Source organism: Talpa europaea, assembly GCF_964194135.1.
Source record: "Talpa europaea genome assembly, chromosome: 3".
Classification (NCBI taxonomy): Eukaryota; Metazoa; Chordata; class Mammalia; order Eulipotyphla; family Talpidae; genus Talpa; species Talpa europaea.
This window is the reverse complement of record NC_140069.1, coordinates 131,028,780-131,054,033: the sequence shown is the minus strand read 5'-3', so window position 1 is coordinate 131,054,033 and position 25,254 is coordinate 131,028,780. Positions and strand designations below refer to the sequence as shown.

Here is a 25,254-nt window from a genome sequence, read left to right as displayed (position 1 = left end):
TTCTTCTTGGGGATCACTTGCTCCGACCACTTCCTTAGTCTGTATAAGATACCCCTTTAAGTTTTCATAACAATCCTTTCCATATCTAGAGCTAACTTCATCCTGGTATATTCTAATTAAATGTCTATTCATTTGAATGAATTCCCTATCACAGTGTAAGTTGTTTGAGAAGATCTTGTTCATCACTGTACATCCAGCACACATAGCCCAGAGCAGGCAGACAATGAGTGATGCTGAATAAATGGAAGCTTAATACATATTTAAATAACATTCAACTCCGCATAAATAGAACTCCAATTTCACTTAAGCATTGTCCTAATGAGTCATTCTTCAAAAAATAAAATTGAAAGTAAGCTATTTTTCAAAAATAAAAATTCACACATATTTTTACCAACACTGAACTGCTGATAGTTCCATCCACCTCATCCTCTTTCTTTTTCCCAGTTGTAGCTGGAGTCAGTCCCACTGCTTACAGCATGAATTCTTCATCCTCCCACTTCAGTACCTAACTCCTAGCCTCCTACCCTCTTTCCACCCACCTTGCTCAGGAAGCCTCTCTGAACATGACTGGTTGCTTCCCCTCTTCTCTCTCAAAGACCTGGTTTTTAATTCAGGTTCCATTTTTACTGCTTTGCATGATATAGGGCCTTATAGGCCCTTATAGGCCCTATACTCTATCTAGATTGGTCTCAGTTTCCTTATTTCTAAAATTGAAAGAAGTTGAACTGGATTACTGATCTTTGATTTCTTTTTATCAGTCATATTTGTTTATATACAGAATGTTTTTATGAAGCCTGATATTTTCAATAATGGAAGTTTTACCTTTGAGCAAATGTGACTTCTTGGAATCATGGAAGCTACCCTAGGGGTGATTAGCAGGTAGACCATTACTAGGGGCCTCACTCATATTATCATCGATGTGTCCTCTCTCTGATACCAGAAGAGATAATTAGTTCCTTTGTTATCTGGAGTTGAGATGAAAACCTTCCTAACTCCTAACACAAATTCTCAGGGGTGGATACTGAGTTCATGAAGGGGTGAACATAAAACTAGTCTGAAAAAGCCCTCTATGGACCAGCTGGGGTCTTAGAAGTGAATTCACATGGGGACCTGAAAATGTAGACATTTAATGAACTAGTAATTTCCATATTCCAGATTTGATGGCTTTGTGTCAAAACTTAACATTTTATTAATATTACCATTCCAAATTTCTATGTGATCAGATCAAGTTGTAATGATAATACTCAATCACACCTGCTCCACATACCAAATTGAAAATAAAGGTATAGCTACAATTTTTCTTTCTTTCTGTATCTCAGTCCCAACAGAAAAAAATAAAATAATATTCTCTGTAGAAGATTCTAGAAAGCAAACACAAACCAGAAGGAACATACTGGAAAAGTTTATTGTTTTCCTTTTGTTTATAATTTTTAGGATCGGGCTTTATGACTCTCAAAAAACAAATCTTGTTTTGGCACCTTTTATATTTCAGCTGCTAATCAAGAAATTATTTGCTAAAAGTGCCAAGATCCAAGGCTTAGATGTCTCCATTGAATCGATTTCTTTGCTGGAGCTAAAATTTAATAGGTTGCCAAGAGAGCCAAACAAATGATGTATTCTCTTTTAAAACCTTCTTAATTATCCCAACAATTCACTTTTCCTACAGAAATCCTTACTGATCTTCCTTACTGGCTCTGTATAGAAAAATTACATTCTTGTCTGTTTGCTAAAAATTAAAATTGACTAGTATTTTTTTTTTATTTTAAAGATTTATGCTTCTGCAGTTTGGCTTGACTTGCTTTTATACTTGCATATTATTTAGTATTAAAGTTACATAGAAACTAATTTGAGGAATAAAGCTTGGTCAGAGACAGTAAAATAGGATGATTTGTTTTGGAGAGCCTTAGGAGAGATTTTATTGATAGTCTATATAGTTTGGATCTAAGTAGCAGAAGAAAGTAAAATACATACCTCTACAATATCACATTTTGTTTGGATTAACTGTTGAAAAGTTGTGCTTACTATTGTATTTATGGGATTTGAAACTAAATTATAGCAGAAAATAAATTATTTGAGAAATTATGAAAGACTAAAACCTAAGTTGCCCTAGTCTCTGGGGAAATGATTGCTGGCTCAGTGTCAATTAAGCAACTGCTTCTGATTGGGTTTCATTAAAAAGAGGGTCTGCATTTCTCAAAGCAGTTACCTCCACCAAGAGCTGATTGCTAATATATGTGTTAATTCACCTTTAATTCTATCCCTTTCTGCATAGCATTGTTTTCCAATTTGAAAAAAGAACTTATCTATGCAATATAGTGTAGAAGCTTAAACATATTTGGTGTAACCCAATTGCTATAATTAACCATTTTAATTATTGTTTCACTTTAAACATTAAATATTTTAATATTGATATTTGATTTTAACATAAATATAATCATTTTGCTGTTTTGTCCCAGACAGTACCATTTTTCTCTTACTTCTAATCAAGTTTTCCCATGAGACAAAGAAAGGGATGAAGTAAATAGCCAGCAGAGTATTCCAAATAATTAGTAATTTAGGGACCCTGAGAATTTGCAATCACCAACTTTAAAAAGAGTTTCTAAATCTCAGAAAATAATAATCTGTTGGTTTCATGTTCCACTTTCTTTTAGAAAAAGAGTCCTTTTAGAGTTTCTGAAGTCAAAAGGAAAAAAAATTATTTGAGAAGTGAAGTGGGTACTGAGTAAAACTTCTCTGGCTCAGTGATGTATCTTAAAACTTGAAATAGTCATTTCTCTTATTTTGTTGTGTGTGTCTCAGTTCAGCACACCAATCACTAAATGAAATGTAGTATACTGTATAGAAATGTCAAGACAGGTAATAATTTACATGCTTTTGTATATAAAAAAATCAATATTATATATTGCAAACCCTGTGGAGTGCTGACGTAGAAAAAAGTCCACGTTGAAATCAGTTCTTGTACAGATAAATGGCCTCTGATGTAAACCAGACAATGATTAGCCAGCATCTTTCCTGATCTATATGTCTAGTGTAGAAATTGTAGATTAGTTCTGTCTATTCACATTTAAAAAAATTATAGTTACAGATAAGATAAGCTTTGGGAAATAATTTGAAAGACATTTGCTTTTCCTTTTTTACAGTGTATACCTTCAAATTTTCTTATAAAGTAAACCTATTATTTTAGACTTTTGATTCTCAAACATTATCTCCTTCAAGGTTTATATGTTTTCAGTGGCATTTCAATAACAACGGCTAGTTGAACTATGAAAAACAACCATCATAAATATTGTACAATTTATGAAGTCTTTTCCTATCTGCCTAGTCATCAAAACAACTTGGTGGGTATAGCTGAGAACAAGAAAGTATCTTTGCTTTGTAGATAAGAAAATTGTATTTCCAAAAGATAAATGACTGACAATGTTCCAGGCTCCAACAGGGTGACTGGAGGTCTCTGTGGTTTTATTCATGGTCATAAAAACTTGCAGATCAAAACTTCAGTAAGTATGTGCCCAAACAAGAATATTGAAGCGGAAACTGTCATGGGAATTTTATGAACATGCATGCAAACTGATAAAAATGGTCATTTTGTCATCACTTGTATCATGATAATTCAGACTGAGAAAGTATGCTGGGTGCTTATTTTATAAGCTATCTAGCGGGCAGTCTCCACCATAACCTTGTTTTGTGTTTTTAAAAGACTAACTGGAGCCAGACTTTCTCTCACTAGTAGGCTGTTCTCAGTCTCATGACTTTTGGACCACAGTTCACTCCAAACTAAGTGATTTGATTTTAACTTTGTTGATGGTTTCCTTACTGGTTCAAAATATAAAAGTTTCAGGTAATCATATTTATCATTATTGCCTTTTATACTTTTGTTTTTTGAATCTTACTCATAACTAATATCACAGCAATTTTGATAATTTTCTTCTCAATATTTACAAACTTAACTTTCATATTAAGGTCTTTAACTTGAAATACATTTCATGGATAGTCTAAAGACAGAAAAATAATTTTATTTTTCCCTATATGAATTTTTTTCAGAACCATTTCTTGACTAATCCAACCATTCCTCTCATTTTTGAAAGGTTGTTCTCATACTATGTCAAACTCCCACATAAATTTAGGATTGCTTGTCTGTTTTCTGTCCCACTTCATTAGTGTATTTGGTAATTCCTTCATTAATATTAAGCTCTTTTTAGTTACTCTAGTTATGTAAATCTTGACATCTGGTAAGGTAAATTTGGTAGCTATAAAAAGTTTGTTAATTTATTTAAAATTGTGTATACTGGCTTATCTTAACCACAAATAGTACCAATTTTCTTTCTTTGCAACAACCTTTTATTTTTCATGTCTTATTTTATGGGTAAATACTTTCATTACAGTGCTGATTATAGAAGAGGTGATCCATGTCTTTTTCTTTTATTTTTAAAGTTTTGATATTAATACTTGCTGTATTTTATTACTCCTCTATCACATTTATTATATCAAGGAAACTTTTGTATTTTTAGTTTGCTAGTAGTTTTAATAATGAATGTTGACAACATGTAACCAAATGTTTTACCTGCATCTCTTGAGATGCATATATCTTTGTCTTTAAATATTTCCATTTCATAAATTATTTCAAAAGGTTCTAAATGTTAAGCTATCCTGAGATCCCTGGGATAAGTCCTACTATGGACTATAGTAAAAAGCAAACAAACAAAACCAGTTGTTGTTGAATTCAATTTGTCAGAACTTTTTTTGGGATCATTGGATATGGAAGTACTCAAAATTTACCTTATTAAAAAGGTTTTCACTAGAGCATCCTTTCCTCATCCAATACATCATTTCCTCATTCTTCATTCTTTTCTCCACAGCACTTATCATATCTGATATATTATATTTAATTGTTCATTACTTATCCACCCCAAGAGAATTTAATTTCAGTGAGACCAGACCTTTATTTGCTTCACATCTATCCTAACTCAAACAGACTGTTTAATGAATGAATGCATTTGAGATAATTACTTAGTGTATATAAATGAATAGATTAATGTGTGAGTGTTATTAGCCTATTTTAGGATCATTTTCTGATTGTGCTATTAAAGTTATTCTGGCTTTATAATATAAATTGGGTAGCTCGCAAACATTTTTTATTGATAGAGAGGAATAATTATTCTTTAGGATTTGTTATGGCCTAATGCTCTCTTGTGGTTAGATTTTGATGAATGATTTGTTTTCTGTGATGATGTTTCTGGGCAGGGAGAGGGGCACCCCAGACCCCGCAAACCTGCCGACTCTAAATGGGTTCTGCCATCCGCCACATCAACACAGAAGATATGAGACTTTAATGGGAAGGAACTTTAATACAATTAGGAAACAATACAGGAAAGGCAAAGAATCTAGTTATTTAATCAAGCACCCAACAGTTCCCATCCCCTCGTGGGTAAAAGTCCACCCAAATGGGATTGGCCCAGAGCAAGACCCCAAAGCCTGCCACAAGTCTAAAGCATTTTAGAGTGGGGACCCACAGAAAAGGGTCAGAAACAACCAGATAAGTCTGGAGGGAAAAGAGCAAAATCAAAATCAAGACAAAAACCACCATTGTCACCTCCCCACGGGTCTCTCACCCACATCTGTGTCACCCAGTCCATGACCAAAAGGCAAGTGCAGTTTCTTCACGCATCTCTCAGCTTCATGTGCCTCCTCCAGGGCTCCTTCTGGCTCCATCCTGCTTCCTTCCTTCTCAGTCTCCTCTGCAGCTTCTTTTCTTCCTGCTCAGCTCCACCCTCCTTTGGATGGGGCAGGAAACCTGGAATCTCCCCCTTTCCTGGGGACTACCCTGATACAATGTTACAGTAAACTTAGGTTTCTAAAAAGTTGAGTTATGACTTGCATATATTTTCTGTATAATTGTTTCTGTTGGCTACAGTTTCAGACCAGCGTATTAGTTTACTCTTGATACTGCACAAAGTAACCCCAATTTACTGATTCAAAAAAACACATTCATTATTTTATAGTTCTGGAGGTCAGATATCTAAAATGGCCAGGCAGGGTGTTTTCCAGCTTATTGAGGTAACTAGATTCCTTAGACTCTTGGCCCCAGTTTACTCTGATCTCATGTACCCCTCAACTAGCGACCCTTGTCATTTCAATAGACCCACCAGCAAAATATTCTCCCCATTTCAAGATCTTTAACTGAGAGATCTGGAGAGTACTTTTTGCCATGTAAAATAGTAGTTTTACAGGTGATACAATTAGTGACCTCTTTTGGAGGACCGTATTCTACCTACTACAATTGACATTGTATTTTTCATTGTATTTTCTCATGTTTCTCTAGACCTTTCCCCTCCTCTTCAAAAGGTCTTTCTCTATCACTTCCTCTGTCTTAATCAATTTGTCTGATATTTGTCTATTTTATTAGCTGTATCCTGACAGCAGGGGCAGGAGTGAACGGTTCAGTATGAAGGCTGGGAAAGCTGCAAGTTCTGTTCAGGTGAAGCACACCCCCCCCAACACACCCCACCCCCCACTTTTCCCACTACCTCATCAAACACAACTGCTTCCATTGTGCTTTGAATGCTTTCCAACGTTGTTTAAGATAATGGTGCATCCTGAGCATCGCGGAGCTGCTCATTCTCTACGACTAAACCTCTGAGCTACCTTTTATCCTTTGCGGTTCTTGGGCAAACCTAAGAAGCGCCTCACCTTACCACTCCTTGGGGACCAAGACCTGGGCATGCGCACCCGCATAGGAAACGAACGCACCCGACTTCGGCTTCCTCCTGTCTCCACCCCTCCAGACTCTGGACCGGTCTGGCTGGTTCCGACAGCTGGGGAATTAAGTGTCCCGCCCATCCCTAGCCTGGAGCCGCGCAGGCTCCGCGCCTCCGCCTTGTTCCCTCGCCTCTTACAGCTCCTACGAGTGAAAACCGCTACAAAGGGCTTGAATGAAACATGTGTGGGTTTAGTGAGTCGTAAACCACCAGGGGATCCCGTCTTCCCACAAACCAGCGGCTCTCAGAGGAGGCAGAGGAAGGGAGGAGGCCAGGAGCTGAGCTCTGGGTCTCGCCGGCGCGCGCAGCGGCTGGAGCGGCGGGGAGAGGCCGGGCCACCCACCCCCTTCCCGGCCATGCACCGCCTCGCCCGCGGCGGTTCCAGGCACCACCTTCTCCGCCCCGGCTGCGCCCGCTTTCGCAGCAACACGCTCCTGCGGTCACAGGCGCGGTCCACAGAGGAGCAGGGCCCGCCCTCTCCAGCCCCATCGCCGACTCCCTTCTCCGCGGGGACACGCACCCAGCCGCCCCCCGGTCAACTTTGAGCAGGGGAAGCAACTTTGACAGTGGTCGCGGGTTTCGAACTCCGCTCCTCGGCAGCTGTAGCCTCCCAAGTCGCTGGGGCTAGGTGGGGCGAGAGTTTCCCAAGCGCATCAGCGCTGCGTCTGGCTGTTTGCAACCTGTTTCCAGCAGGTGAGGAGCGGGACTGTGGCTCCTAGTCACCTGAAGAAGGGGAACTTGTTTTTCGTTTTCCTTTAGCGACTTGGGCTTGCTACTGGATAAAGCAGCAGCTAACGGATGTAAATAGAACAGCTATTACCAAGAAGGCAACCACCCAAAGGCAGGGTGGAGCGTGGGGCTTCGTTCGGGCTTCTCCCAGTTGCAACATTAATCAACAGTCTGGTGTTGCTTGCAACTTTTCAAGGTCAGTCACCGCGAGCAGCGCTTTCCCTCTCGGAACCCCGGGGATACTCCGCTCTCTCGGGTTGTATTGGGCTGAGGAATGAATTGGATGCCAAGCGAGGAAGGATTGTAGAAGGGGAAGATCGTGACCCCCCAAGGCCATCCTCAGCCTCAGCGTACCCCGCGGGGATGAGTATGTGACATGTTTCTAACTCTCTGCAGCAACTTCGGCAGCAGGTGTCGGTCCTAAACCCCAGCCGCGGCTGCCGGGTGAGCCCTCACCGAGCCATGCGGGCCGCGCGCGCACCTCTCGCCGGCACCTGGCGGCTGCTGTTTCTGCTTCTGCTCGAGGTTTCTGCATTTCCTGCGCTCGGGTCAGCTGCGGCGCCCAAGAATGAAACTTGCCTGGGGGGAAGCTGTTCACCTCCGCTGCTCCAGCGTCGCAGCAGGGACACTTGGCGACCGGGAAATTCTGCGGGAGACCTGCTAGCCCTTGCGCCCAGAGGGGAGCAGCGGGAGGCAGCGGTGCGCGCGGCGCCCTCGTGGGAGCTACGGGCTGCGGCGGGTGATGCCCGAGGTGCGGGCGAAGGGGCGGGGGCGTCGGCGTCTGCGGCCGAGCCGCTTGGCACCTGGAGATGGAAGAGTAGCCGGGTTCAGGAGCACCCTGGCATTTTGGGGAGAGGGCACCCTGCGGCTCTCCAACTCTTCCTCCAGACTTCAGAGGAGAAGGAGAAGGATCCCAGAAGCGCTCGCATTTCTGGGCCAAGTCAGGAGCAGAGTGTGAGGAACGACCCCGGAGTCAGCGACCTTTATTACTGGCCAAGGAGAGCCGGGAGACCGCAGGGATCGCACCACGACCCCCCACCCAAGACACTCCATGGGCCGTCAGGACACGAAGGGCGGACAATTGCACCCCCTGGCAGGGCGCTAGCCCAGAATGCGTCCTCTGGTGAAGAGGTTTATGATCACGGGGGGCCCCGCCGGGGCAACAGCACCAACAGGCGCTTGCGACTGAAGAACCCCTTCTACCCGCTGACCCAGGAGTCTTACGGAGCTTATGCGGTCATGTGTTTGTCCGTGGTGATCTTTGGGACAGGCATCATTGGCAACCTGGCGGTGATGTGCATCGTGTGTCACAACTACTACATGCGGAGCATCTCCAACTCCCTTTTGGCCAACCTGGCCTTTTGGGACTTTCTCATCATCTTCTTCTGCCTTCCGCTTGTCATCTTCCACGAGCTGACGAAGAAGTGGCTACTGGAGGACTTCTCTTGCAAAATTGTGCCCTATATAGAGGTAATGCATTTCGGGGGTCTCAAACTACTAGTTTTGCCCATTTCCAGGACTTATAGCATCAAAACTGCTGCTCCATGCACTCACCTGGCTGCTGAACCCCTTCATTTTTTCTCTGGGTCCCTCCACCATATTGCCCCCTAATAATTTATGCATGCATATGCATACACACAGCATGCATCTGCTCCAGAATAGAAAATGATTTTGATGTCATAATGTATAGAATTTAAATTTACTGCATAAAATTTAAATTTAAATTTAGATTTTAAAGTTACTTCTGAACATGGTGCTATATATTTCTGATTTAGGCACGTATCAGAGATTCTGTGGTTAATAAACAGCCAGTTCATGGTTGACACTATCAGAACCCAGCAAGAAAAATAAAGCCCCTGTATCCTTTATGTACTAGATTTCTAGTGTTCCAGCATGATTCCCCCCTTGAAGTTATTGTGTTTTTCTTAAATATCAAAATTGGAGTAATATTTTATTTAACAGGGGGAATCTGCCTTGCTTTATTTGTCACTTGGCCTCATAATATATTAATAACCTCCCAAATGAGTTTTAATGTTTTTGGCTATCTGCTATGCTGTCCTATCTAAATTTATAGGTCATTTGTTCTATCTCTGTTTTTCCCTCTCAATTTCCTAACAGTTTAATGTTTGTTGTATGAATGAGCTTAAGTAAAAGTTAGACTTTTTGCTTAGATATCATTGGCACAGAATTCATTCGACATTCCCTCAGTATAATAGATCTGTTATTTGTTACAGATAGAAGGGATTGGCTGTTTTAAGGGATTTGCTCTAAAACTAGAACATTTCTTAAGAAGAGTTCATATAATAGGTTCCAAACTTTGGAATGAAATCTTTCTCAGTAAATTTTACTGTTTCATCCTACAGTTAGTGTCCTGAGCCTTTATTATGGTAGTTGGAATTTGCTCTTTAAATGGCCTCTCTTTAAACACCAGCTCTTGGAACAGGCCCAAGTGCTTTGTTGCCAGTGGTGTTTTTAGCCAGCTGGCCCTTGATTTTCTCCATTCAGACTGTCCATTTCATTTATGGAAGCAGAAGTAGGGAAACTGTAAATATTCTAGAGTCCCTGATCCTCTCTGGCACCAGGGCCAGTGACACCATGTTCAATATTGTTTCATGGCCTCAAGCAAGGGGATAAGTGAACAGAAAACAGTACCTACTTAGAAGTATCAAGGCAAGAGACAGTAAATAGGACCCTCTGTTACTCTGACAGGGATCAGATGCAGAATTATTTCGTGCTTGCTAAATCAGCTGTTGCTACTTTACCAAGATCCAGGATATCTCTTGTTGCCAAGGTTCAAGTAGCTCCAAAATACCTAATTTATTGGGTACATGGTTCCCTTTTGAATTGCACAGGAATTAGTATATGTGTCTACCAACTGCCTTTTCAAGGTCAGTTTCAATTGAAGATTTCTCTGTATGAATAATGCAGAATAAACTGACATATGCAAGGAAAACGCAAAAGTAAACTGTAAAGTAAACAGAAGAGTTATCCCCAACAAGAGAGAAGTATATTGGTTTGTTTTATATGTACTGGACATGTAGAGACCTTTCTATAGTGGAGAGAAAAAAAATAAGGACGATAGAAGAAAGTAATTGGGGAAAGAAAAGGTTTTCCAAAGTTCTTGAAAAAGCTTTAAAAGAAAAAAATCCCACTCAAATTCAGAGAAGAATATAACAACTGTGAAAAACTTAAGGAGCGCTATGAGTTTTGAGTGATGCATTTATTATATTTGTGTTTTAATTTTTTTCTCTGAGGTTTGAGAAATATATACTTATATTTGTATTTCATTTCAGTTTAATTCTCTGCTTTTTGAGGATATATTGTTTTAACCTGTTCTGTTGTTATTAAAATAATTATTGCTGTTTTTTTTTCTTCTTGTATTCCCCCCCCCCCATCTTACAACCTTTTCTATTTTTAAATTATTGGTAGTAGACTTTAATTTTCCCAGAGAAACAAAGATTTGGAAAAAAATTACTTTTTTTCTTGAAAATTATACTATAACATATTTTTATTGCTAGATTAATGAATGAAAATCTTAAGATAGAGTGTCCGTGTCCCTACCTAACCCTACTTTTCTGAAATATTTTAAACCATTTTAGCGTACATCGTGAAAGTAATTATTTGACAGTAGCATCAGCTCCATAATTTCTGATGATGAGAGCAAGAAATAAAGGCCAAGTTTCAAAATAAGGCATGTCTACTTCCAGGAGTACCTACTATTTTCATATAAGAGGAATTTAGTGCCTGTTCCATTTCTGGTTCTTTAAAAAAGCAGGCCCTAATGTGGATATTTGCTGGGAGGAAGTTAGGGGTATATACTTAGGCTCAACCCCTGTTAGGGAATGATGGAAGCAGGACTGGGCAGAGGGAGAAGGTGAACTGTGATGCATGTTACAAAGACCTTAGCTGACACCAAAGGGAGCTCTAGGAATCAGCAGTCCTGCAGAGATGTCCTGAACTGAGGCAAGTTGGACTAGTTGCTGGATACAAGTTGCTTTCAGGAAGGAGACATAACCTTGAGCTGAGTGTATCTCTTTGGTTGAACAGGGATTCAACTAAGAGCTGTCAACCACCAATGGTTCCTACAGTTGGGGGAAATCAGCACTTCATTCCTGAAGAACTTTTGGGAGAGGTAGTCTGAGTGGGAAATCACAGCATCCATTAGAGTGGTTTTTGACTTATGTTAAATTAGAATCAGCCAGCATTCTAAGGCATCCCCTGATTTTAGAGATAAAAGATGAGGTTCAGAGTAGACAAAAGATCCTCCCAATCCTGTGTACCTAATCAGTGGCAATTAGACACTGGTCTCAACATTTCATGTTGATGTTTGCTTATTACACAAATGTCTGTTCACAAATGTGTCCAGTGAGTATTTGTTTGTTTGCTTGTTTTTTCTATCTCTGCTCATTGGCATCTTTCAAGAAAGATTTCTATATTCACTAGTCAGGACAAAAGTAAATCCAGTAAACTTCATTTGTTATATAATGAAATTTATAGCTTCCTTTGTTCTTAAATTTCATTTTGTTTCTTATATATTGACAGTAAGTTCCAGAACTTGTAGCTCATTAAATATTTCAAAGGTGCAGTAATCTGAGCCAACTATACATTTTAACGTGCAAACCATAATTATTTCAATGATCAAATACATTTTATGTTCTTAAAATCACAAGGTGTTTTAGGTTAGTAAAGGATATTGCACAGATATCACATATATTTTAACTTTCTGTACAATCTCCCCCCTGCTCCAAGTCTTTTCTCTCACAACCACAAGACTTCTAAGAATTCTTTGACGCTTTATTTCTTTGTATTATCTAGATTTTGCTTTTACTGTTATATTTTTTACTTTTACTTCTATATTTTTGATGTGTTGGTTATTCTTCCACTTTTTTTCACCACACACCTTCTGATTGATTTATAATGCTTTACCTTTTTTTAATAATTGGTTTTGCCTTTCCAATATTTTTATTAATTCTTTTTTCTTATTTTAAAACTTTATCCACATTTGATCGTTACTGATCTGGAACAAATTTTCTCCCCCATCTATTGCCTTCTTTTCTATTACACTTCTTTACTTCTACAAGAGTATACATATAATCTTAAGGAGGCAGTGGAATGGGGAAGAATAAGTTTATATAGAAAAATAGGTGTCATTTTTTAAGCAGAAATTGCAGCTCTTTGCAATTTGCAGTCAACTCTTCTCTTTATTTCTATCTGTTGACATAATGGTTGAGAGCACCCAAGTTCCAGGGCATGACTAGAAAGGGAATTTTATCATATTTAATAATCCTATGAGTGGGATTAAACTGGTAACTCTTTTTTTTAAGATTTATTTATTTATACAAGCTCTGGGTACAGTTGGAAGCGCGGGAGGGTGAGAGAATTCACCAGAGCCAGAGCAGGGAACAGAACAGGCAGACTGATGAATTGCACTGCTGAGGGGAGCAGCGGGCGGGACAGGAGAGGTCTGCGCGCCATCTGGAACCCTCACTGGCGGCGGGGGATCGAACCGGCGCTGCAGAGGCTGTGGGCAGCTTCGCAACCTAGCACTCAACTGCTGCGCCACTGGGGAGGCCCTATACTAGTAACTCTTATAGTTAATCACTTCTCCTTTTCTAGTCTAGGATTATGATGTCTTTGCCACTCAGTGATAATTCTCATTAGGATCAAGGGCATATGGAATAGCGGAAAAGGAGAAATGGAGAAAGAAAGGAATCTAAGTGGATGGCACCATCCTATAGAAGCATCATAGTCACCAGAGGGGGGAAAAAAATACTGGAAGCAATCACTCTGTGAAGTGCAATGGGAGAAGAAAGGGGGAATCCCAACACACCATTCCCTTAGAGGTGTAGGAAGTGGTTAAGTCAAATAATTTATGCAACTGAAATATCTTGCTCATTATTTGCTGGAAACCAATCAGAGCCAGTGTATCATCTTAGCCTGATCCACTGTTTAATATTTATTTCTGTTTGGATGTGAAGTGGAGGTTTTGAATCATATAGATTCCATCTTAGTTTAAAGAACTCTCCCCTTCAGTTTTCCTGGGACACAGGATTCCTGTAGAAGAATAGAAAATGGGTTTATTTTTTTGATTGCTGAATAATATTCCATTGTGTATATATACCACATCTTCTTGATCCAGTCATCTATTTTTGGGCAGAGAGGGGGTGGGGGAAGCATATATTGTTTAAAAATAAAAAAAATAATAAAAAAAGAATGGAAGACAGATAAAAGAAATGCATCTCATGAGGGTCTCTGTGCCAGGGATGACTTGTAAAAAGTGTAAATCTTTTTTAATGAAAAGGGACAGATTCTCCAATGGTTTTAAGAATAGTGTTTTAAAACTGAGTGAAACAGTTTAGATTGTAGTTATCACTGGCAGGTAAGAAAGGAAAAATATTGGAATTGAACATGATATTACCATACAGGTACATAATTCTACATGTGTAGAATTCAAGAATCTCTAAATTCAAGTAATTTTTCATGGCAGATGGTATGTTTGAGTAGTAGATTAGCCTTTAAATGGCATCCTGATGGACTTTTAAGTGGAAACATACAGTTTTATGAACAATTTGAAGATTGCTAATAATGGTATCTGGGAAAATAGACTCATGACATGAAAACGGTGCTTAACTTAACAAATATTTTATGACTTCCCATTAATCACTTTATAATCATCTTCTACATTCTATGCAAGTGAAAACATTTAACTAATAACTCCAATAAAAAGGAAAAAAAAGTTATAGCATGAGCTTTTATTTATAATTTCATTCATGAATGGTGTAAAGTGAAGTTTACTGAATTTGGGTTCCACATAAGAAATAAAATTTTTATGATATTCAAATGTGAAATTCAAATTATTTTCTTAGCTATTGATTGTAATAAGAATGTTGTCATTTTTTAAAACTGTTGATAAAATATACAGTGGAACTTGGATTTTTCTTTATTTCCTTTCTAGAGATATTAGTTGGCATTCAGTTTTTAAGGATTATGTATAAAGTAGCAGCACCCAATAACTGATGAAAGAACAGTTTGAAGAATTTATTGTTTTCTATAGTTATTTCCCATATATGCCCCCTTCTAGTCATTCATTCACTATCCATTCATTAAACATTAGTTGGGTTTTACTTCTATGCTACCTACTCTGTGCAGAGGGGAGAGGAAAACAAAAGTAAGGGAAAGTGGGGAGTCTCCAGAGATGAGTAACAGAGGGTTGCTGCTTTGACTATTATAGAAAAGTAAAATAATGTTCTAGAGCATGAGACATAGTGCATAGAGGTTTAAACTGGCTACCATGGAAGTTCAGGACCAGCCCTGGATTGGGTCTGTACAGTTATATTTGGAATCACTAAAGACAAAGAAATTCAAATGAAAGCTGTGCTGTCTCTAATTCTCTTTCAATCATATCCTTTCTATCAGTCTTCATAAAGGTCATGTTGCCTAGGTGAAAAGTCACACATATTTTAATTTTATGCTTGCTTTTATTTTTTTTTTGTTCTCAATCTTTCCTACAGAAAGGAAGTCCCTAAGAATAATTGGTAAAATAAATTGGTCCATAGGGAAATCTAGGAATTTCTTTTGAATACAGAATTTTTGTCAATGCTTCAGATAACCATCTCTATTTTGGAACTATTGATCCTCATTAGCCATAGGGACATCAAGTAAATCGAAACTTAATTTTTTAACTTAACTGAATAGTTTATTTAACAATGAAGTAGCATTATACTATAATGTGATACAATATAATACAGACATTTAGTTGAGTGATTTTCTACAGGAAATTTCAAAAACATGCCTTTTATATAACCTTAGAGAACCCAGGAAGAATGATTGACAGGGGAGATAATTGACTCTTATAGGGTGGGGTGAAGGGAGGCATAAAGAATGGACTTTCCTCACAACTGGGATAATCTCTCAAGGACCCAGTAAAAGTGAGAACTTATTGAGTTCCTAAGTGCTGCTAAGGTATCCAGTTATGTCAACAGGAGAAAGGAAGCAAATATGTCTGCAAAAGTAAAGAAGACCTGAGCTTCTGATCTGCCCAAGGCTGAGTAAGTGAAGGTCTGCCTTGCCCTTTGCTCAAACATTACATGGTCTTTGCAATAATTTTCTGCATTTAATACCTCTTGCGATGTGCTACAACTAGATTTTACAGTATTACTGGAAGCACATGGATCTGTGTCTGAAATGTGGACTGTGGGTGGAGAGGGAGGTGAAGATTGCCATGCAGAGATTTTGTCTCTGGCCCTGAACTTCTGTTTCCATTCTTCAGTGATCTTTCTATCAATTTACTTCCCAAGAATTGACCTGTGAAGGTCTCATAATTAACTCAACCATGTTGCCAAGACTAACTCTTAAATATCCTAATTAGAATGTTATTCTTTGTGCCAGAAGAGATGATCTCATCTAAAATTTCAAGGTGGAGTTGGGCCTGGTATCGCTGCAACCTCAAATACAGGGTCTTTCTATTTGCAAAGTAGGTGCAGATATTTTCTGTAAATATTCCATAAAACAAGGGATATAATCACAGTACCAGGCTTGTTCTTAAGACAGAGAATACATTCAGTTGAATCGTTATGATAGTTTCTCGTGTTGTTGGTCATCACACTTGAATGGTGCATGGCGTAATGAGACCAAGGTCACTAATTTGATCCCTACTTGGAATGAGTCATTTTCACTATGTCTATGGCTATTCAGGGCTGCATTCTTTACTCCCTGCTTATCACTTCCTACCTTCTGAGCCTTTCCTCCTACTTTTGGGTTCTTCTCCTTCATTCAAGTCTTTCTTACATAGATTAAACACATGTTATCTATTCTTAGCAGCATGTGAGATTCAAAAGTATGTGCCTTTTGTAAGAGGACTGATTGAAGAAAGTGTACTTCCCTAACATAGTACTATGGGTAGAATTTCCATTAAAAGCAGGGAAATTTTGTCTTAAAATGCGGGTTCTCAATGTCATTCAAATCGTAATTATCTAATTACAAATGAATGCAGGCAATCTTAACTTTGTTTTCAGCTTTTAGGTTCACCATCATGCAAAAAGTGGTCATCATGCAAGTCACAGGGAGAATGTGAGAAAATGTGTTACCATTATTCAGAACCTCATCAGAACCCTAAGTGAACAAAAGAAATTCAGGTTCTTTAAGATTTAGAGACATCACAATAATATCAAGGATTGTAAACTGGACTGTGGCCTCAGGGGAAATACTACAATTTGAAATGAAATTCTAATTATCTAGAATAAATGTGGAATCTCTAAATTCATTAAGATCTTTTGATTTCAATAGATGAGTTCCAAATTAGGACAAATTATATTAATCTTGTTTTATTTGTCTCTTTATACTATATTGACACAATTACAATTGAATTACAGCATTTCAGACAAATTGTAGCAAAAATATTATTTTTTAAACAGGAGAGTGTACAGTGAGTGCTAAAGAAGTCAGGAGGAGCAATTGGTGGGAATTCTGTCAAGAGGGGATGATCAAGACAAAAGAAAGATTTTCAGGGTCAAGATTTGCAGTATCAAGATAAGCAGAGATGATACATTGCATTTAAATAGTCTTAATAGTTTGAAAAAAAAAATGACCGAATATTCCCAAGCTTAGGCAAGAGAAAGAGAGGCAGAGAATGAAGCAGTAATGACACTTGATGTCTTCAAAACATTTTTTCCATGCATTAGGAATCACAGATAGATGAAAAGACTGGGTATAATTGAAACAAATGGCAATTTATGATATGGAGGTGTGTCAGCTTAAATCTCAGTGATACTGATAAAGGTGAGAAAGCTTGTCTTTGAAGAAGAGTGGCCCCGAGGAGCTTCACTTTATTTTGGTGATGTGTGCTCTAAGGGTTTTTTTTTTTTTTTTTTAAGGTTCACGGCTTGTTTTTTTTTTTTTTTTTTAGATTTATTTATTTATGCATACAAGAGCTGGGGTACAGGCCAGAGATGCAGGAGGTGAGAGGATTCACCAGAGACAGAGTGGGGAACAGAACAAGCAGATTGACCAAAGTACACTGCTGAGGGGAGCAGCGGGCGAGACAGGAGAGGTCCACTGTGCCATGTGGGTTGCTCCCTGGCTGGCCAAGAATCAAACTCTTGCTGCAGTGGCTGCGGATAGCTTCATAGGTTGCATCTTAACCCCTTGTGCTGTCAGGAGGCCCCATTCTCCTCTCTCTGTTTCGACTTGGCAACACTAATGGAAGTGTGTCATCGCCATAGTATTATGATTTGCATGCACTCTGAAATAAAGACCTTGACAGAGGCCATCTTAATCTCCACAGTCTGGTAAATGGTGGTTCTGATAAACGTGCTCTCCTCACTGATGCTCATACAAGTGTCCCTTTCTGGATGAAGTTGCCCTGAAGTATAGCAAGAGTAAGGATTATGGAAAATGGAAGAGAAAGCCAAAAGCTTACAGGCTCAAGCCATTTAGAGTTTCAAAGGAAACTCTACCCTCCTCTCCTCCTGTTTTTTTCCTGACTGATTGTTAGGTCGTAACCACGGACTTACAATAGATTATCATTCATGGCCCAAATGAATGGGTTTTCTTAACAATAACGCCCTTGTTTCGAGGGTTACTTGTATACAAAGGACTGCACACAAATAGATGTACTTATACATCTTTTTGAGGTAAACTGTAAGTTAGGCTACAGTACAGTTGTCATGACTTGGGTCTGGAAATTTTCCTATTTTATAAAAATGGGTGTATTCCAGTTACTTCACTGTTTTTAAGCATGTCGATTCAATTTAGCTTGCAATGGTATCCCCCCCTCCTCATTAGTGCTATCATTGATTTATATCAGAAGTTTTAGCAAAAGATGCTGCTTATTTGGTAAGTATTGTCTCTTAGCAGCTTACTCTCATTCATAGTGGTTTCTTCTTTGATATTTTTTAGGATTTATCTATCTATTTATTTATACAAGCATTCGGTACAGTCAGAAGTGTGGGAGGGTGAGAGAATTCACCGGAGGCAGAGCAGGGAACAGAACAGGCAGACTGATGAAATACACTGCTGAGGGGAGCAGCGGGCGAGGAGGGAGAGGTCCGTTGCACAATGTGGGACCCTCGCCGGTGGCGGGGGATCGAACAGGCACTGCAGAGGCTGCGGGCAGCTTTGCAGCCCAGCGCTCAACCACTGAGCCTCCGGGGGAGACCCAAGTTTTTTCTTTTGCTGCTGTAGTGGAGCAATAACTAAGACAGAATTTCTATCGATTGCTATTATGCGTAGAATAGCCATGCGTTCTTTCTTCATATCTCTTTGAATGAACAGGGATTGAATGTGGTCCAGAGTGAACATTGTGGCCCAGGTTTATTCATTGTCTGTTAGGACTGAATTAGAAACTTGAACAGTGGGGAGAAGACTTTGGCATTTGAATTGCCACTTTCCCATGTGACCCCTCAGCTCTGGACCATTGTGTGTGTGTGATGCTGGGAAGCAAAGCTTCAGGTGGCTGCTGTTGCCCAGTGTCTCACTTCTCTGGGCATGACTAGGCCAGTGTTGAAAGGACTTTGCTGTTGTTACTCTGGGATACAAAGAAAAGCAGAACATTGCCATTTGAAAAAAATAAAAAAGTTTTAGGAGTTGTTTATTTTTATTCTTTTATCTATATTTTGATGTCAGTACACTCAACAATGCTCCAGCATCTTATTTTCCTAAATAGTTAAAAATTTCTGCTTCCAGTTTTCTTCTGATATTAATTCTTAAAATTAATATTCTTGTCTATTAAAAGTTTATAGTTCTGCTTTTGTCAATGTTAATTATTCCTCCCACTGCATTTTAATTAATAAGAGTTTGCATTTCACTCATTTCATCTCTCAGCGTGTTGATTCAAAGAACTCCTCATTTAAGCCAATGCTTAACAGACTCCCAAGAGCATATTTCATAGTGATATTGAATTTTGGCCATCAGATATGGTCATTTAATGTAGGCGATCCAGCATTCATGATACAGTTTTATAATTTCATATAATTGCACCATTCATCTTGGTAGAATTTCTAATAAGCTCTATCTAAACAAATATATTTAAAAATTGTGATGGACATCTTTTCATGTTACCCCAGCATTTAGCAATTTTAATTACATGGGTAGATTTCATATTTGAGTAAGCAGAAATTAGCCTACTCCCCATTATCCAGATGATTTTTATCAGTTAATTTCTGAGGTATGCAGTTAATTCCTTACAGATGATAAAGCTTTCTGTATATGATTTGGGAAAGTGCTGAGCAGGCCATTGGTACTTTTCTTACTCTTTCACATGATAAAATCTGGTGCATAAGTGAATTTACAGAAACTTACCTGAAGTAATAACACTGCATCAGTGGCACAGGAGGGAGCAGATAGGGGATGTCTAAGACTGACACTTGGGCTGCAGTTGCTCTTGGCAACTGACTGAAAAGGTTCTCTGCTCTGGGGGCAGTGACTTCTCACATCTTCTTCAACAACTCTCTGTGGATCTTGTGAGCTTCCTGAACCATTTGTCATGTTTCAGGAGTAAGGTATTGTGGAGATTACCTTCAGGGAGAAGTAGATTTTGAAAACAGGAACCTATATGCAGGAACTTCTTGAAATTTGTGGATGAAAGCTGGGGAAAGTTCCCGTATTTGCCAAGAGGACTACAGATCAAATAGGTTTGAGGTTTTCAATAATAATCGTTAGCGAATGTGGCTGGAGAACTCAGCATCTTGAAATAAAATACAATGTGGAAGAACTTGTGAATGAAAAGTTTAAACACACATAAATCTTGCTTTAAGTTTGTCCTAACATTTATTATCTGGTGAGATAAAATATAGAACTTAGAAAATATTTTTTTTTCCAAAGTGGTCAACATCTTCTAATTAAAGTGGATGTGCAGGGCCTCCCTGGTGGCGCAGCGGGTTGAGTGCAGTGCTGTGAAGCTGTCTGCAGCCTCTGCAGTGCAGGTTCAATCCGGGCCGGTGGGCGAAAATCCCACATGGTGTGGCAGACCTCTCCTGTCGCACCTGTTGTTCCCCTCAGCAGTGTATTTCTGTCGTCTGCCTGTTCTGCTCACTGCTCTGTCTCTGGTGAATCCTCTCACCCTCCCGCGCCTCTGGCCTGTACCCCAGCTCTTGTATAAAAATAAATAAATCTTTTTTTTTTTTAAAAAGTGGATGTGCAGCACAGCCGATCCCATCTAAGGAGAGGGAAGCTCACACACCCATCTTGACGCATGCTATTACCTCTCCTGAAATGCTTTCCAACTTTGAGATAAGTATGCAAATGGTGACTGTTGTGATAATTGTCTAAATCTCTAGATTGAAAATTGGAGAGATGAATAGAGGAGAAGATGCTATCTCTTGAGTGTTGGGTGTTCTCTAGAAGTAATGACAGAAAATTGCCAACCAATTAGATAATTCAAGCCTCGAAGACACTGCCTCTCCTCAGAGTCTCTAGTATTTTACATCACTGAGTTTTTCTTTTTATAGAAATGTTATCCATAATTTAAAAAGAAGGCACAGCACAAGCATTCGTGCTTTGTGTTTGTGGACTGACTCACGATACACAGTGACAGGGAAACATGCATCGAGATTTGCTTTTGTGATGCCTGCACAGAAAGCCTTGCTGAGGACTTGTGCATTTTGATAATTTGATAATTTTATTTTTTGCTTATACAAATGAATTCTTATACAAATGAATCAAAACATTTAAAGACATATATATATATGTATGTAAAGTTTCAAAATCTACAGCATAAAATACTATCATTTTATGACAGTAAACATAATTCTGTTTGACGTACTTTTAGAAAATGGCCTTTCCAAAGACATCAATAGTTGCACAGTATGGGCCTCAGGTTTATAATTATGTTGCATCTTCAGCATAGGTGCAAAATAAATTTTCACTGAAGAGAACTCGTTCTTTTGAAAGATAATTCTAAAAGGGTGGATATGAAGATGACTTTTTGGGGTTAGTCATTAGATTAATAATTCTTATTCTGGTATTTATGTGAAATATTCTGAAGTTTTTTGTCCAGCAAGAATTATGGCTATAGGCTCATCCATGACTTCATGATCTGAACTGATACAGACCTTTGTGAGTGATATTTTTTCTTCATTTCTGCTTTTTTACACAGCTAGCCCCTCACTATGTTTCATTTTCAGAATGTCTCCATTAATAAGTCAGAGTATGAATGCAATGTCCTTATTTTCCTGTTGGAATCAGTAGACACTGACTGATATGTAGTGTGTAAGAGGAGAGAACATTTGATATTGGAACTCTGATAGAATTCAAAAGGCAAGTTGCCATAGTTCTGGGGAAAGTGACAGCTTGAATGTAGTAGATAAACAACTACTGTTTTGAGTGCTAAAATTGTTATGACAAATGGCTTTTCTTTTGTCAACATGATCCCTTCGAGTTATAAATAATTAGACATTAATGTTAGAAATGTATGTTTTTTCCTTGCCTCTTTACCAAGGAGTGACCTATAGCTGTACTTCTTAAACATTCCCACTAGCAGGTGGTGGAGAATGAACACACATATATGGGTGTCTGTGAAACAGCCCGAAGCAGCCCATCCACATAGGGAGCTCTCTTTTTGGGTCCTGTCTTATCCTAAATATCACAAATATTTTGCCTCTATTCATTTTCCTTGTTCAAAATAAGTAAATGTAACTTTTTTGATTTTTGTTTTTTGTTTTTTTTAAGATTTATTTATTCGTGCATACAAGAACTGGGATACAGGCCAGAGGTGTGGAGGGTGAGAGGACTCACCAGAGACAGAGCAGGGAACAGACAGCCAGATTGACTGAAATACACTGCTGAGGGGAGTAGCGGGCGAGTCAGGAGAGGTCTGCTACGCCCTGTGGGTAACTCCCTGGCCAGGGATTGAACTCATGCTGCAGTGGCTGCGGCTAGCTTCCTAGGTTTCTCTTAACCTCTTGAGCCACCAGGGAGGCCCCTGCATCCTGTTTTTTAAAGTGAACTCCAGAGGGGTTTGGTATTTGCTTTCATCAAGTGTCTAGGATAATTCTGAATGCATTTGTGTGTGTGTGTGTGTGTGTGTGTGTGTGAGAGAGAGAGAGAGAGAGAGAGAGAGAGAGAGAGAGAGAAAGAGAGAGAGATAAAGTGTTAATTCTTAAAGAAGTCCAATGTCAAATTGGGTTCCTGGTTAAAATTTGCTCTTCTTTCTTTCCTTTATTGCCTTAATTCCCCCAGATCCAAATCTGTAACTCAGACAACTTTCTCCTCTATCTTCTTTCTGCCCTTTTTTTTCAATCACTATTGGAGGAAATCCAAACTAATAAGGGGAAGGTTGGACTTATCCCCACCCACATTGCCTCCACCTTAATTTCCTACTTCTTTGTACAAGGGTGCCCGATCCTATCCTTCAGTTAAAACAAATTGGAAACTATCACCAGGGTTGGCAGATGCTCACAGGCAAACATGCAGTAAAAAGTTGTGTGTATGCATGTGTGTGTGTGGAGGGGGAGTTACTGATCTGTTTGGAATTTGTTTTCTCATTCACTTTGCTTATGCAGAATTTTCCTTTCTTGTTTTATGTAAGTATATGCATTTGAAAATAATATTAAACTACTTTGTTGTGCACGTAGGAGAAATTGAAAGAGATGTCTTCTCATCTGGTTTGTTGTAAACAATAAGCCTGTGAATATGTGTTATATGTAAGACATACTACTGGAGAGCATGGAGAGCATGACCATTCTTTCAGTAATAAAAATGAGATACACACCACTATCTTTACTGCTTATGTAGATTTCCTCGTGGCTACTATTTTCTTGATGAATGAGATCTTGGGGTCTCTATTCTTATCAATGATAAAATAGTTTTGAACTAGTTGATCTTTTTTATGTTGCTTTTACCACTTTATTCTTCTTTCCTCCAATTTCATTGATTCACCAACTATTCATCTTTGGGATGACAACTGCACACCTTTATAAGTACACCTGTTTCATTCACCTTCCACAAAAGACTCAGTGGACTAGCTCATCTTTACAGATCCTTCCATATCTAAAATGTTTGACATCTTTATCCTACACCACTACGGTGTCCTCCACCCCATTTTTATTCTTACAATGATTTCAGCAAAGGTCACCAACCAATTACCCATGCATAGTTCAGGAATTTGTTTTCCATCTTTGCAAACTTCCATCTAGCTTCCATGAAGCATGGCTGCCTTTGCCATGACAGGTGCATTTGCTGTTTTGCAATCTGCTTATAGCTACTTTGTTGACCTCTCAGAGATTATTTAATGTAAACGTATTCTGTGTCCCTTCCCCAGGTTGCGTCTCTCGGAGTCACTACCTTCACCTTATGCGCTCTGTGCATCGACCGCTTCCGTGCGGCCACCAATGTGCAGATGTACTATGAAATGATCGAAAACTGTTCCTCAACAACCGCTAAACTAGCTGTCATCTGGGTTGGTGCTCTCCTCTTGGCACTTCCAGAAGTTGTTCTCCGCCAGCTGAGCAAGGAGGATCTGGGTTTTAGCGGTCGAGCGCCAGCAGAGCGCTGTGTCATCAAGATCTCTCCCGACTTACCGGACACCATCTACGTTTTAGCCCTGACCTATGACAGCGCCAGGCTCTGGTGGTATTTTGGCTGTTACTTCTGCTTGCCCACACTTTTTACCATCACCTGCTCCTTGGTGACTGCAAGGAAAATCCGCAAAGCAGAGAAAGCCTGTAGCCGAGGAAATAAGCGGCAGATCCAGCTGGAAAGTCAGATGAACTGCACAGTAGTGGCTCTGACCATTTTATATGGCTTTTGCATTATTCCAGAAAATATCTGCAACATTGTTACTGCCTACATGGCCACAGGGGTTTCCCAGCAGACAATGGACCTGCTTAATATCATCAGCCAGTTCCTGCTGTTCTTTAAGTCCTGTGTCACCCCTGTGCTTCTTTTCTGTCTTTGCAAACCCTTCAGCCGGGCCTTTATGGAGTGCTGCTGCTGTTGCTGTGACGAGTGCATTCAGAAGTCTTCTACAGTGACCAGCGATGACAATGACAACGAGTATACCACAGAGCTTGAACTCTCACCTTTTAGTACCATACGCCGGGAAATGTCCACGTTTGCATCTGTTGGGACTCACTGCTGAAGGACAGCCATTGGTTTGGTTAGATTTGCTCATTTGTTTGCTTTTCATATCCTGTGAAAGTTTTTACTACCTATTTTTCCTTACTGGGGAAAAATGCAAAACAGAAAAGAGAGAGAGAAATATTAACTACTGTAGAACTGATTTTGCAAATTAATATTTGTGCTTTGAAAAAATGTTTATATTTAGTTATTTAAGAAGTATGAGGAGGCTAATGTTTTAGATCAGTTTATCCGGTATGGTGCTAATATTTTATTTGTAAAAGTTACTGCACCTTAACTTGAGTAATTGCTATTTTTCTTTGTTTTTAAAATATAATCATTGTATATTGATTATAGCCAAGTGATTTTGTAGGCTCTTTTATGTTTAAGTTGTGATTGAAAGTATATTGTATATGGTATCGTGAAATGATTTGTAGTTAAAAAGCTTTCACAAAGTAGCACCAAATAAATTACACTTTATTCTTTAATGTCATTGTCAATCTACTTTTAACCAACATTCAATAAATCCATTAATTGCCTTAAGTACACAATTACTGGTTCTATACACAATTTAAAATCAGCCTGATTGTTTTAAAATTCTATTTTTCTTTAAGACAGGTAATCACTATGTTAGAAAGCAGTTTTCCTAATAATACTATTTTATATGCATGATTCATAAAATGACTGTATGCTAAAACAAAACTGTATTTTAATATTA

At 39.0% G+C, this 25,254-nt stretch overlaps 1 protein-coding gene across 1 annotated transcript; it reads left to right on the top strand.

The window, feature by feature from the left end:
- Positions 1–7,946: 7,946 nt before the first annotated feature.
- On the top strand, positions 7,947–24,558 carry GPR37 (G protein-coupled receptor 37; the record flags this gene model as incomplete). Its single annotated transcript, XM_084230182.1, has 2 exons — positions 7,947–8,954; positions 23,740–24,558. 2 exons carry the CDS (start codon positions 7,947–7,949, stop codon positions 24,556–24,558), a joined length of 1,827 nt encoding a protein of 608 aa, XP_084086308.1.
- Positions 24,559–25,254: the final 696 nt, after the last annotated feature.